The 13,919-nt window shown below is 37.3% G+C and overlaps 1 protein-coding gene across 13 annotated transcripts in view; it reads right to left on the bottom strand.

Moving 5' to 3' along the window:
• The window catches only part of RIMS1 (regulating synaptic membrane exocytosis 1), a 599,631-nt gene that overhangs the window by 154,927 nt on the left and 430,785 nt on the right, over positions 1-13,919 (bottom strand). For 9 of the 13 annotated variants that reach the window (XM_018058836.1, XM_018058838.1, XM_018058839.1 and 6 more), the window contains 6 exons: positions 13,650-13,803; positions 12,449-12,520; positions 8,891-9,047; positions 7,787-7,912; positions 6,079-6,141; positions 1,140-1,229 (listed from right to left, as the gene is read on the bottom strand). In XM_018058836.1, coding sequence (XP_017914325.1) covers positions 1,140-1,229; positions 6,079-6,141; positions 7,787-7,912; positions 8,891-9,047; positions 12,449-12,520; positions 13,650-13,803 — 662 coding nt within the window. Of the gene's footprint in view, positions 1-1,139; positions 1,230-1,684; positions 1,778-2,390; positions 2,469-6,078; positions 6,142-7,786; positions 7,913-8,890; positions 9,048-12,448; positions 12,521-13,649; positions 13,804-13,919 lie in introns of all 13 variants that reach the window. The other 4 variants (XM_018058840.1, XM_018058834.1, XM_018058843.1 and 1 more) reach the window with 2 other exon arrangements.

Genomic DNA, 13,919 nt, shown 5'->3' with positions numbered 1-13,919 from the left:
CCCGTAGTCATTTCAACTAAAATTTCTCTTACAAATGTAAAAAAATACAAAATGTAAGTTAGATTCCATTGTTTCCTAACATAAATTTTGCCAATACGAAATAATACAAAATTCAAAAGCAGATTTTTTTAGAATAATCTTATGAAGACACTGAAAATGAATATGTCTACCTGAACCTATTATTCAATTCTAGAAATAAATGTTTCATAAACAAATGAATAGAATCAGACTATAAAGATTGCTAAAGCAAAGCTTTAAATAGCCTCAAAAGAAGAGGAAAAGTGGGTTACATTAACACAATAAAACACTTTTATTCAGGATTTGTGATGAGGTAGTATCTTATCTCCGGTGAATCACTTCTAATTGAAGAGAGAAAACATTTATAACAAACACTATCAAATATGACCAAGTTTACTGGAATAGAAAATTCTACCAGAAAATTAGCTGCTCACAACGGAGACAGGTTAACATGCGATCACTGAATACCTTTAAATGAAAACCAGACTTATTAATTGATCAATTAAAAGCGTTAAGCAAAATTGTATGTATGTGTGTATATAATGTGCATTTATTTTTGTAAGGCATCAGGAAATCTATGATAATCATACCACATTTAGTTGTCAAAACATAATTTAATAACAACCTTCTCTATATTAAAGAGAAAGTTGATTTAAAAGAGTGAATGTGAAAGCACAAAGGAAGTACTCTATCTAAATAAGATTCTTGTTTTTGAGTTTATAGAAAATTGTTGTTGAACCTACAAGAACTATTTATCAGCAGATCTACTACGTGATTTTCCCCTTCAAATAACTCCCTTTCCCCGTAACCATATCAGCGTACTGAAGGCTCCCTGAGTAGACGCAAAGAAAACCACAGAAAGGCAACAAAAGGGAAAAGCAGCAGCCAGAAGCAGTTACAAATCACATCACGCCATTCGCAACGACACGCGCGGAAATATGTGTATGTGTGCCCTCGGGCTCCCACACGTACACATATGTCTCTGCATGGACTTGGACGGGAGTGGGGGGAGAGGCAGACAGGCGGCAGATGAACGTGGATGAACCACCTGTGAAGCTCCGTGACACGAAACATAGTGATGGGGAAAATCAGAGGAGATTAAGAAAGTCCTTACTGTATACCTTTCTCGTTCTGGTGAATGCAAACTAGCGTCTGGTCTCAAGCAGTTGGTACTAGCACTCCTCGCCCTGTCAAGGGAGGGCTGCAGGTCACTAGTGCCAGTGCATTGCGTCCAGGGTGGAGGAGGGAGACAAAACAGAGAGGAAGACCGGTTAGAGAGGAGCCCATCCAGGCCGCCCCTGCACGCAGAGCGCACGATCGCTGCGCCGCGTTCGTCGGGGCTGAGCGCCGACAGGATGGCCATGCACAATTTTGTTTAGAAAGTGACACTAAACAAATATTATGCTAGAATTGCTTTGCATAATTTTTAAAAGGGTCTCAGACTGAAAATAAATAAATAAATAAATAAGACTAAGTCACACCTACTCATGAAAAAACTGGATACAGAAAGCACTGAAACGAAAATGCCTAACACTCCGTTACCAAGGACAGATGCCACACCAAAACAAAATGAAGGACAGCAGAGGAGGAAATTTTTACAACTCAGCTACTCTGGATCAAACACTAGACAGGGGAGGTGGAAGGTATGACGTCCAAACGTCCTTACCCAACCAGAATCTCATCAGTAAACCTCAGTGCTCTCGAGTGAAAGCATTCATGGTGAAGGGTTTTGGTTTTGGTACGTGCAGGCAGAATTGAGCTCCAGAAAGTAAAATTATCCAGAAATAAAATAAAATAAATTAATTCTCATAATTAAAATCAACAAGTAATACAGCAAAAAAAAATGAAAAAAGATGACAATGACTAGAAATCTGACATTTGAGTATGTAGATTTCATTTAGAGAAGTATTCTAGCATAAGTTTTATAATTAAAATGATCTTATTTTTATTTTTGATTGCTTTTTATTAGTCTTTCTACACTGTTGAGTTAGTCTCTGCTGTACAGCAAAGTGAATTAGTTTTGTATATATATATATGTATATTCATTCTTTATTAGGTTCTTTTCCCATATACGTATTAAGTATTGAGAGTATTGAGCAGATTTCCCTGTGCTACACAGTAGGTCCTTATTAGTTATCTATTTTAAAAGACAGTGGTCTTTATATAGTGTTTTATTTCTCAGTCCCAGTCTCCAAGTTTACCCTCCCCCTTCCCTCCCTTAAAGTTATTTTTAGAAATCGTTAGTGTTTCTCTGTATATAATTAATTTTAAGAGGAAATGCTAGTGTTTTATTAGAATATAAATTTGCTATTTTTAGTAGGCTGGGGATTAGGGATTAGTTTATAACTGAGACTCACTGTTAGGACTCTTACCTGTAAATATCCCAGTGAGAACAGGTCTCTAATAAGGGCATCTTAGGCGGTAATGTTTTATAGTGCCTAACAAGATGTCTGGAACGTGGCAATGGAGACACGCAGGAAACAGAAAAATATATATGAAGTGAGTTTTATTAGAATATGAAATAAGTAAGAGGCCTAGAAAACTAAAAAGATGAATCTTTCATTTTTCTCAGAAGGACCACCTTGATTATTTGAAGGTAGGAACAGAACTATTAAGTATGGAATTACAGACATCTGTGTGCATAATTAAGATATTCTAAATTATAGTTCAAAAGCTTTAATTTGAAAAAGATCTGAAACCTATACTCTATCTAGTAACAAGCATGAAACTTACTATTTAACTCCTGATTTAATATTATACCTACTTCTTTGGAAATAACAACTCATAGTTAAAAGCACTAACAAAATAATTCATGAAACTTGGGAATTAATATGACTAAAAGTTAATATTCTAATAAAAAGGAAAATGCTAACTAGTATTTCAGGGAAAAGGCTGGTCGTGGTACTGACCAGGCAGTAAGGTGGGGAAGATTAGGAGATGACTATAGCAGGGGCAAGTCCTTTCCACTTACCAGCTTTTGGATACAAACCCAGCAACAGGTAACAATCACTGGAAACTGGGTGAGATGGATATTAGCTGCAATATTAATTCTGATTTGGCAGAAACAATGGCAGAAACAAGGCCCAATATTATCTGAATTCACTTAAAACCTATGAGGGCTTATGGCTGTCTATAGGATAAACGAGTAGCAGTCAATTAATTTTTTTATAATTTAAATTTAATAATATTTCTACAGATTTAACTATCAATTATGAAACTCTATTGTCCATTTGACTTACATTAAAGTTTGATAAATTGATAATGGATTAAACATTTGCTTAGGACATATGAAATACCAAACACCCCCCTTCCCAGTTTATTCATGTTTATGCTAATGGTTGAATCGGGAAATCTCTTAAAACATTGGTTTAAAATGTATTAAAGTACCACCTTCAAGCACCAATCAAGGACATTTAAACTGAAGCAAACGATTCAGTCTGTCTCACAAACAGTAGAATCTTCTTCTCAACTCCTAAACCTAAGGCAAATATTTTACGAAATAGGTTGCCATATAACTTTTCTAAGCAGTTGGTTCAAAAATGATTTGGGGAGGAGTACACTCTAATTGGGGTCAGAAGAGAATGGAAACAATGAAAAATAGCACACAGTTCACAGAATGAAGGTCCACGCTGACTTTGCCATTTATTGACTGTGAACCTGGGTGATTCAAGTCAAATCATCCAGCCTTTTTCTACATCTGAATCACGGGAGAAATAATCTTTAATGGGGACGCTGTCTGCGAGCATTAAATGAAATAACAGGTACGAAGGATCTAGGACACAGTAGGGAGCCACAGCATTTTCTGTACCACGTGACTTTCTCAGGACATGCTCTATGAAAAGAGTATTTAATATGACAATAATAGGAGGGATGAATTAAACGATATGGGACAGATATCTGTAGCACACAACTTTGGTATGCTTTGCATACGAAATCTAGGCACTGATTTTAATTTGCAAACTTTTCAAAATATGTTTGACTTGCAAACTCTTAAACTGGTGGAACTTTGTGCAAGACTAAGTGAAGTGAAGTCGCTCAGTCGTGTCCGACTCTTTGCGACCTCATGGACTGTAGCCTATCAGGCTCCTCCGTCCATGGGATTTTCCAGGCAAGAGTGCTGGAGTGGACTGCCATTTTCTTCTCCAGGGGATCTTCCCGACCCAGGAATTGAACCCGGGTCTCCTGCATTGCAGGCAGACGCTTTACCGTCTGAGCCACTAAGTCTACCTTCCTTGTCAAATTTTTTTTGGGGAAAAAAAAAAAAAAAACTAGTTTAGTGGAAAACTTCAAATAGAGCTGATTTTGAATCCTTGATAAGTTACATATCAAACAGAACTTTCTTATCCTCTTCCCTCAACTGGGAAATGAAGATAATAATATTAATTTGATACAACTTTGTCAGGATGGTAAGAAAAAATACATTAATTAATTAGCACAGTTCTTCCTAGTCAGTGAATGTTATTTTCCTTGTTTACTGAAAAGTAGTAAACCCACAGGTTTTATTCTTAAAAGCCCTATGTGAATATGACAGGCTCTATCTTGAAGATAAAATTTTACAAAATGATGAAACTACTACTTTATTTTATTGTGCATATTATAATATTTTACCTTGAGAAATGAAATATAAGGGAAAGAAAAGCAACATATTTAGTAATTCTATGTGTATTATTGGTGTAAGAGTGTTAAAAATACCCACACTTTGGTGCCTAATAAACATGAAGGCCGTATTTTGTTTTTGTTTTATGGTTGGAGTCATGTCAACAGGAATATGAGAAAACTTTCTGAATCGGTAAAGAAATCATTCCTATTAAACTGTCAAGACAACTAATACTAAAGCTGGAGACTTCAGCATTATAAAGAACCTGAGATGATTTTTATAATAGTTATGATTTTACATTATTTATCCAGTTTGGAAGCAGGACTGACATTCCTCACTTTTCCCTGTGGCACTGCACACAAAGCTGTTTTTATTTTGAGGCAAGTTTTGTGCGTGTGAAACGTCAGGGCTCATTTGTGTTAAGCACGCACTTGTGGTAAGCACATGTGCTTACCGTGGTCATGGTAGTGACCATGTTCACAAGCTCAGCAGAAGCCCGTGTCTTCAAAGACACAATAAACCTGCACGTGCGCTGGCAGGATTTCCAGCGCAGCTCTCTCGTCCTCTTTCCTACCTACTCTTCACTGGCCACAATATTTGAGTTTATCTGTGTGTTGGTTTGTTTGCTTTACTGAATTACTACTGCTTTCCCTTCTATTAACTCCATACTGACAATAAATACACACCGATTATCCTGTAAGTAATCTGTAAGATGGTTTATCTGGGATATGAGATCTAAGAGATGCAATAAGATGATAATAAAGCTGTAGGTTCCAATTTTGAGGATGGTATTATGCCCCCTTTGGTCTCATCTTTAAAAAGCCTCCATACTCTCATGCGCTTTCAGGAGAACGTTTGCAGTGGAGCAGTTCTGCAGTGGTGAGGGCATGAAGGACTGGAGGGCTTGGAAGTTTACATGTCAAATATCTTCAGTCTTTATCAAGATAGGAACTGAAGCTCAGTGCTTAAAAATGAAAATGGTCAAGATTTTATTAAAATCAACCAAAGAAAACAACAATAGAATATGAAACAGACAAAAATTAAAAAAAAAAAAAGGCTAAAACAAAGCTAACTTACAATGATGTAAACAGCAACACTGCCACGCAGATCAGACTTTTGTGACTTGATGGGTGTATGTGGCAGGCCTGGGGACCCCTCAGAGCGAGGTTATAGAATTTTAATTGCAGAAATCGGTTCCTTGGATTTGGGACTGTGTAAACAGTTCTGCAGAAAGGCTCATTAGCCTCTGGATTTTGAATGTGCAAACAGAAAAGCAGTCTGCCTGGATTAGAATTCAAATATGTTGGAACCTTTTCCACAACCTCCATATAAGACAAAACCAATTGAATACTGGGTAAATTAATTGTACGTATTTGTAATCATACCGCTGAGGGGGAGATGGAAGCAGAGTCGAATGGAAAGAGTCATCACACACAGTTACTTCACCAAATTCCTGTAGTTACCTGGTGGTGTGTAGGCATTCTGCACTTCGTCCTCGTTTTGCTCTGGGAAGCATGAGAAGCTCACTGCACAGACAGGATGGGTGGTGAGTGAAACAGATAGGTCATGAGGCATTAGATGACATGGGTTTTGCCAATGGTATGCCGATGACAACAGGAAAAGGGAAGAAACCAGATTGTCTGCACTAGCATATTTGCTTGAGAGTTCAAACAAAAATAAACATGACAGTATTTTTAAAAATTTAAACAATAAAGTGCAAACATTATGGTCAAAGTCCTAGCTGTTGCTGATTTGCTATTCTATTCCAAAATGATTTTATAGAATATCAAGAAACTTAAACGGATCCCTTCCCATGTAAGACACAGAAATCTATTTCCAATTCTAGACATTTGGTTATTTTAATAGCTTTTAAAAGCCCTATAACTCTGGCTTTTCTGCTTCTAATGGGACCTCTAGATCCTTTCATTTCTTTTTAGCAACTCCAAGCATGATAGATCTCTTGGCTTTTACAGCCACTAAAATGCAACGTCTCATTCTCTGTTGCTCATTTTCTGACTAGGAACATGCTTGATTAGGAATGTTTATCTTAAAATTGATACTTTTTCTACACTCAAATTATTTCACTCTATTGAATGCCCTGGTCTAGAAGTCCTTTTTTATCCCCTCCTTCACATAAATTCATGGTGGCCCTGGTGACTGTCAACATAGGGAGCCTCAACTGACGTCACTCCACCCTGAGTAGCCTGGAACCCTACTCTGGAGAGCAGTGTTAAGTCCCAGTAAGTTCCATCACCCCATCCTGAAGGTCTTGGCCCCACTCCCTCTACGGCAGGGTGACCATTACAGAGCTAAAAGGCTATCTGAGAGTTCTGTGTCCTTGATTATTTGGCAAAAAACTGGCCACCGAGTACCACTCTCCCTTCCTAACCCTCCCTAAAAACCGCTCCACTTCAAAAAGCCAGAAGACACTATCCAACCAGCTGGGGACTCTAACAACTAAATCAAACCCTGAGCTAGTGGGCAAGCACATCCTACACGAAGAGGGTTGGCCAGAGGAGCAGGTCTGTGGCAATGTGGAACAATGGAACCAGAATGCTGATTTTCAGTAACTGTAAGTAACAGGAAGTACCTTGTTCATAAATAAATGCAGAACTAAGTTTACGTACACATCCATAGAAGAAAGAGTCCATTTCAACATTTTGTACGTTAGACATTTTAGGTTACTACATTTTATGAAAAGTAGGTGTACTAAAAAATATTGCTATTGAAGTTCTCACAGATACTGTGAAAGTAACAGTATTTCAGATGACCTGTACTTTTTTATTACAGAAAAAACATAATTTCACAATTATACAAATAATATTCCTAAGACTGAAATACACAAAAGATAAAATATTTAAAAGTAGCTTATATAGTCTCCCTTCTGTAATTTAGGTTACGTAAGTCAACAACAAACTGTATATTTAAAACTGGCTAAACATAAATTCGGATTTTGTAAAATAGTGCACATTTTATGACAATATACTATTAGTCAAATATTTCCTAAAGGTGCATTTCTATTAGAATATCTCAAAAGTCATTCCCTGGGAGAAGTTCAGTTTTTAAAGATGGAATTCTTATACTGTCTTTTGTGCTCTGCTAAGATATCTATCATATATGAAAACATGGCAAAGAAAATGTGTCATGTTGAGATCATAATGTGAAAAATACCTGTCTTGTTCTGATAAACACTGACTGTCCACTTCTCTGATTCTCTGATCAATTGGGCTTCGGGAGGCATCACGGTGTCTGGTTGGAGAACGTGATCTTCTTGTTGGATGAATTTCATCTAAACTCCTAAAATGATTACAAAAAATTTTATGTATCAAAAGGTAACATTTTTCCCAAGCAATCTGACAGACTGACAGGAAAGAACTGATAGTAATTGGCAAACAACTGCCATGGCTTGTAAACCTCTGGCCATATCCCCAAATGCCTGTTTTAAAGGTATTTATTGTCTGTTGTTGCCTGGCCTGTGCTGTATTTCCCCAATCTCCTTTTGAACTACTATCAAAAAAGGACCACAGTTTTCATCTGCATACTTAAATAAAATTTCAGGACTGCATTTCAGGGTCAGGTGAAATACAGAAGAACATTCTTTATGGTTTATATGCTTTTCCAAACATTTACAGTGCTTCAGAGAGACAGCACCAAATTTCTTAAAAATACATTCTGCCTTTTAACCTTGTTTTCTCTGCCACTTCTCTGCCCAAGCTAATTTATTATGCTACAATTTCTCCCAACAGGAGAGAAAAACAAACAAACAAACAAAAAAAAACAAAGAGAATACAAGACAGTTATTCAAAAACTGTGCTTGTGATATTAACTTCCTCCACGCCCTGGGAGATGTGTTGAGACTGGAGAACAGAATGTTGCACAGGTTGGGTCATGAATAAGATGGCATTTTGCCTACCCAGGGTTCTGAAAAATAACTGACCCAACCGTTCTTTCATTGGCCTTAGAGTCTCCTAGCAGTCTGCATGTTATTATAACAAAAATGTGCTGTCAGCGCTTCCCCGGTGGTTCACTGGTAAAGAACCTGCCTGCCAATGTAGGACGTGCAGGAAATACAGGTTCGAATCCCTAGGTCAGGAAGATCCCCTGCAGGAGGAAATGGCAACTCACTCCAACCTTCTTGCCTGGGAAATCCCATGGGCAGAGGAGCCTGGCGGGCTACAGTCCATGGGGCCTCAACGAATCAGACAGGACTGAGCACGCATGCACATAATGTAAATAAAGTCCCGTCAAGGATGCAAAGCCCTTCTCAAAGCCTACCTCTGTAATGGCACATTTGGTAAACGTGACCGTGGCCTCCCCTGATCATCGCCGCGATGAGGAGACACCGACCGTGAGCGGTGATGAGTTGTTCTCTGCTGCTCTGGCACGGTTAATGTTGAAGGTTTGCTTTCTCGAGTGCTAGACCTATAACCTACTGGTGAGAGTACACACGAAGAACAAGTCAATATCCTTCTATAATGTCCATGCTAATGTGGCGACGTCAAATTATACCCAAAGCAGCCACTGACCTATGGAGATAAGTGCCATGCAATCAGGATTATCAGGCTTATCTTCAAAACTACTAAGTACACGTATGGAGTGTAACACACACATGCATGAGGAGCAAGCAGAGTTTGGCTCAACTCAAAGGTTACCATGGAGATACTGACATGAATATGACAGATGATGCCTCAAAATCATGATGAGTTGGGATACCGGCTTAATTTAAACAAAGAATTGGTGATATTTTTCAGTAATACAAATCAAGGATTTGCCAGTGAACTGTTATTCATATACAGTCAATGCTTAGAAATGTGGTGCCTTTTTAAATTGTGTTTTTTGATTTTTTCATCTAAATGACAATACATGTTATTTGGGTTTCAGATGGCTTCGATAATAAGAAAATAAATTCCGTATCATACCAATTTTAATGATCAAAGAAGAGTAGCAGGTCTTCACTATTACAAATACTGATTGTGAATTTTGTGAACCACAGATAATATGGCAATTTTCAAATGAAAATATGGTATGGGTGGAGATGACTATGGAAATAATACAGAACAAATTAAACCTCCTAAAGAAATAATAATCAAATCTACCCCAGACATGAAACTATTCCACAAATGTGCTATTAAACTAATTAAGTTAATAGTTCAAATTAAAAATAAATTTTAACAGTCATGCTCCCATGAAACAAAAAGGTTATGATCTCTGATTTAGTTAAACAGCAATCTCAATTACACAGTAACAGGTTAAGTATTTTTCACAAGGGTCATTGTTACTATTGTTGTAAGAAAAGTAAAAATTATGTGGCCAAAGGAAAAATAACTATATTTACAGCTACATAAAATGTACACAACCTATGAAAACATTAAATTTAACTGGGCAGCCTGACTAATGCTCATCAGCCTGACTAATGCTCATCTATTTACGTGATAACTCCCACATCATTTTTAAAGGCCATGTGACATCATTTTTAAAGGCAGACTAAAATTCCCCAACAGTGTATCTGTTGTGATTGTATAATCTTTTGACCTCACTTAGCATATAAGGAAGGTCTTCAGATATTTCATAAAGGCTGGTTTGACAATACCGACACCAAAGAAATTCAGCCATTTTGTCGCTCTCTAAAAACATCTAGCAGCTGGTGCTACAAGATGCACTTGAAAGGAAAAAAAAAAAATGAAATAACTTCCAAGCAAGTTTTCCATGCCAAGGAGAAAGCTAAATTTGTACCATTACTCTGAAAATTTGTAAATTAAAAATGTTTGTTTACATTAAAAAGTCCAGAAGCACTATATTGTGAAAACAACAGTAAACTTGGTAGCTTTTGGTGTTCTTATTTTGGAGATAGGGAATGGCGGGAATGTTTGAAATGTAAACAGTAGTGATATAAAATCATTTTCATTTAGTATTAATGCAAAAAAGTAATAATTACATACTGATACAGTGGTAAAGAACCTGCCTGTCCATGCAGGAGACTCAGGTTTGATCCCTGAGTTGGGAAGACCCCCTGGAAAAGGAAATGGTAACCTACTCCAGTACTCTTGCCTGGAGAATCCCATGGACATAGGAGCCTGGCAGGCTATAGTCCATAAGGTCGCAAAAGAGTTGGATATGACTTAGTGACTAAACCACCACAAAAACATCAGTAAACAACCAAATAATTATAAACATAAGTGCTATTAGTTTATAATTTCATATACTTTCATTTTATAACAAAAAGAATAGCAATTCATGTATTATTTTTAATTTCATGTAGAGTTTCCTTGTTTAGGAAATTGTAATATCAAGCCTAGAAAGAGATCAACTAAATATACATGTAATATTTATTATATTAGCCCTTCATTTGCTATTCTGCCTCATCATAAAAGTATGAAGTTTTAGGTGAATAAAATATGAGAACCACCCAGAGAAGTACATTCTATTTAGATAAGTTGGAAATCACAGCATTAAGGTAATTAGCAGGAAAAATTTTTTGTTAGAAAGATTCGATAGACCCCATTCCTATCAGGAATCATCTGATTTCTATTAAATATGCCAAGGGGTATCATTTACAACTACCTTCCCCCTTTCAATTTCATAAAAAATATTCTATTGAATTTTGTGTGGAACTTTCCATGTAGAGTGAGTGTGTCTAATTATTCTGATTCTTTTAGAAACCAGCAAAATCAGAGAGCAAAACATGAACTGTAATCCACAATTATCCACTATTATTTAAAACCCTCGCTGATGGTCTGATATCAAGGGGTAATCTAAGTATACAGATATGCACAGAGCCAGATTTATTGTTGTTAAGGATATCTGTCACTTCATGCAGCGATCAAAGACTATATCTTCTCTGAATGACAGGAAGCAAATGAAGCCTAATTTAAGGGAACTCTCCGTAATATTCTCCCAGTTTTAATGAAGTCGTAAAAAATCTTTAAATTGTAAGCTCAGTCACTAGCGTGGCATCTGTCCATTGGCATTTACCAAAATCGTTGCCTTCAAATTCGGTGCATACCTGTCTGAGGAATTATGCAAATTAAGGGGGCATATGTCAAGATCATCCTAAGAAAATGTTCTTAATATCCTAACGTGTTCTCTTAATTTTTTTTCTCATTTGAATATCTCCCTATTTTTCATTAGCAAATAAAAGGAACAGGGTTAGTGCCAAGAAAATGTCTTCACTAATTGGTTTTGCTCACTTTCTGACTAGAGTCAGGTGAGAAACAGATGTGAACTGCAAAGTATCACAAAGATTTTCCTAATTTATACAGTAACAAAAGACACTGACTTAAATAGTAGACTTTTCTAAAGCATTTCCTTTTTGTAAAACATACATACACATTCTAGGTAAAATCATTCTACGTATAATCAGCACATCACAAAAGCATTGAAGTTAAGCCATGCCACATGCAATTTAAACCCTGACATGCACATTTCTCGGTATATTCCATGGACGGCTACATTATTTCCAGAAACACAGGAAGGAAAATCACAGAGATACAATATAAAACATAGGAGAGTGGGGTTTTTATTTAAAAATTAACTATATCTTTTTAGAATTCATATTTTCACTTCTGCTCAGAACATTTTGAGTTGACAGTTTTAACCTCACGAGCCATGCTTCTAAAGGAGAACCTATCTAATTTAATTTAAGCGGGATGTTAACGAATAGTTACTAGTCCATTTCACACTTTCTCAATAATTTGGAACACAAGTCACCATGGAATAATATCATTCAGACTTCTCTGTGCTATAGATCTGCAGCGTGGGACCCAGGGAAGTCAGGAAACCCACAGGACAGCAAGCACAGAAGCACCGTGACGCCGCCGCGCTTCCCCCACGCACCTGGAGGGACCACTCCAATCGCATCATCAACCTCATAGTCTGACATGTCACTGTCACTGATTCGCTGGGACCCTGCACGACAGGAAGGCAAACAGATACCTCTGCGTCTGCTCGGGTCAGGAAATGTGGAGGGCATGGTCAGTTTTCTCTTTAAATGCTAATTACATTACTACCAAACACTTTATTTTTAGTGAGTGAAGTATAATGACTTCAATGTCTCAGGGTGCAAAAAAGTGATTTTCTTGTACATATAGATTCTGCGAAGTTCATGTGCAAGTTGGTTTTCAAGTACTTGTTCTCCAAGGACACCACGTTCTCAGCATCCTTATAATCACTGAAGACACACATAAGAAAGAAGATTTCATAGAACAGTATTTTGACTTTGCAAATTATTCTTTAGTTAAGGTCTATAGCAAAGTGCATACCGTTTTCTACCCACTTATACACCCTCTTGCACAGTGCAGGCAGGATGGGGCTGAGTGGAAAGGTTCAGAGAGACCTTTCTTGGCTGGGACTCTGCGGAACTCATGTCATTGAAAGGATATCAGGTCCCTTTATAAATATTTATGCTTAGCCTTCAAAATTAGCCATTACACTGCATTAAAGATTTAACCTGAGGAAATAATTCATTGGAGAAGCACAAATATGACATGTTTAATTATATGAACATTTGAACTATTATTTGAACATTGATTCCAGGTTACCAAAATGAGGCTTCTAAGTTTCATTTGTCCAATAAGAGATTTAGTCATAAGTCAAAATAAATGCAGAAAAAGTACTTTTTTCCCCTCCAATCATCAGATGAATAAAAGAAAACAGATTTTACAATGCTTTTGAGAAAATGTTTCTTACAAATAATACTAAAATATCCAGGAATTATATGGTTATTGAGATATTCTACACAGCAGCCCATCAATTAAGGCAATAACTGCCCCATCAGTCAGCCAATGAACAACTCCATCAGCACAAAGGATTATAATTCACAGGTTATAAACTTTCACCTCTGGAACGACTCTACTATATTCTATGTATTACTTGCACTGGGAAAATGGAGAAAACGGTCTCGCCAGGCTTCTTTATATAGATGACTAATTTTTCAATAATCTCTAATGAACATTTGAAAAAATACCCTGAACGTCAATATGGAACTCAGACCTAAGAACACAACTGCTCCTGGCAACTGAGCAGAGCGTCCACCTACTTTGCAGCTTCTTGCTGGCGCTTTCACCATGGGGGTGTCGCCGCGGCATGAAGGGCGATGGCTGAGGCAGAGGTAGTGAAGATTCGTCATGAGTCTGAAGTTTATACCAATGTGGCTCGTCGTCTAGAAGCGCTGTTTCCAACTCTATGAGGATCTGAAAGGACAGCCCTCGGGTTAGATCAAAGCCTTTCGCAAAGCATAAGGAAGCAGCCACTATGACGCACGCGGAAGAAGCTGCACGAAGCACCGCACTCGGGTCTTGATCGTATA

Source organism: Capra hircus, chromosome 14, assembly GCF_001704415.2.
Source record: "Capra hircus breed San Clemente chromosome 14, ASM170441v1, whole genome shotgun sequence".
Classification (NCBI taxonomy): Eukaryota; Metazoa; Chordata; class Mammalia; order Artiodactyla; family Bovidae; genus Capra; species Capra hircus.
Note: the sequence above shows the minus strand (reverse complement) of the source record. Positions and strands in the feature narration are given on the sequence as shown.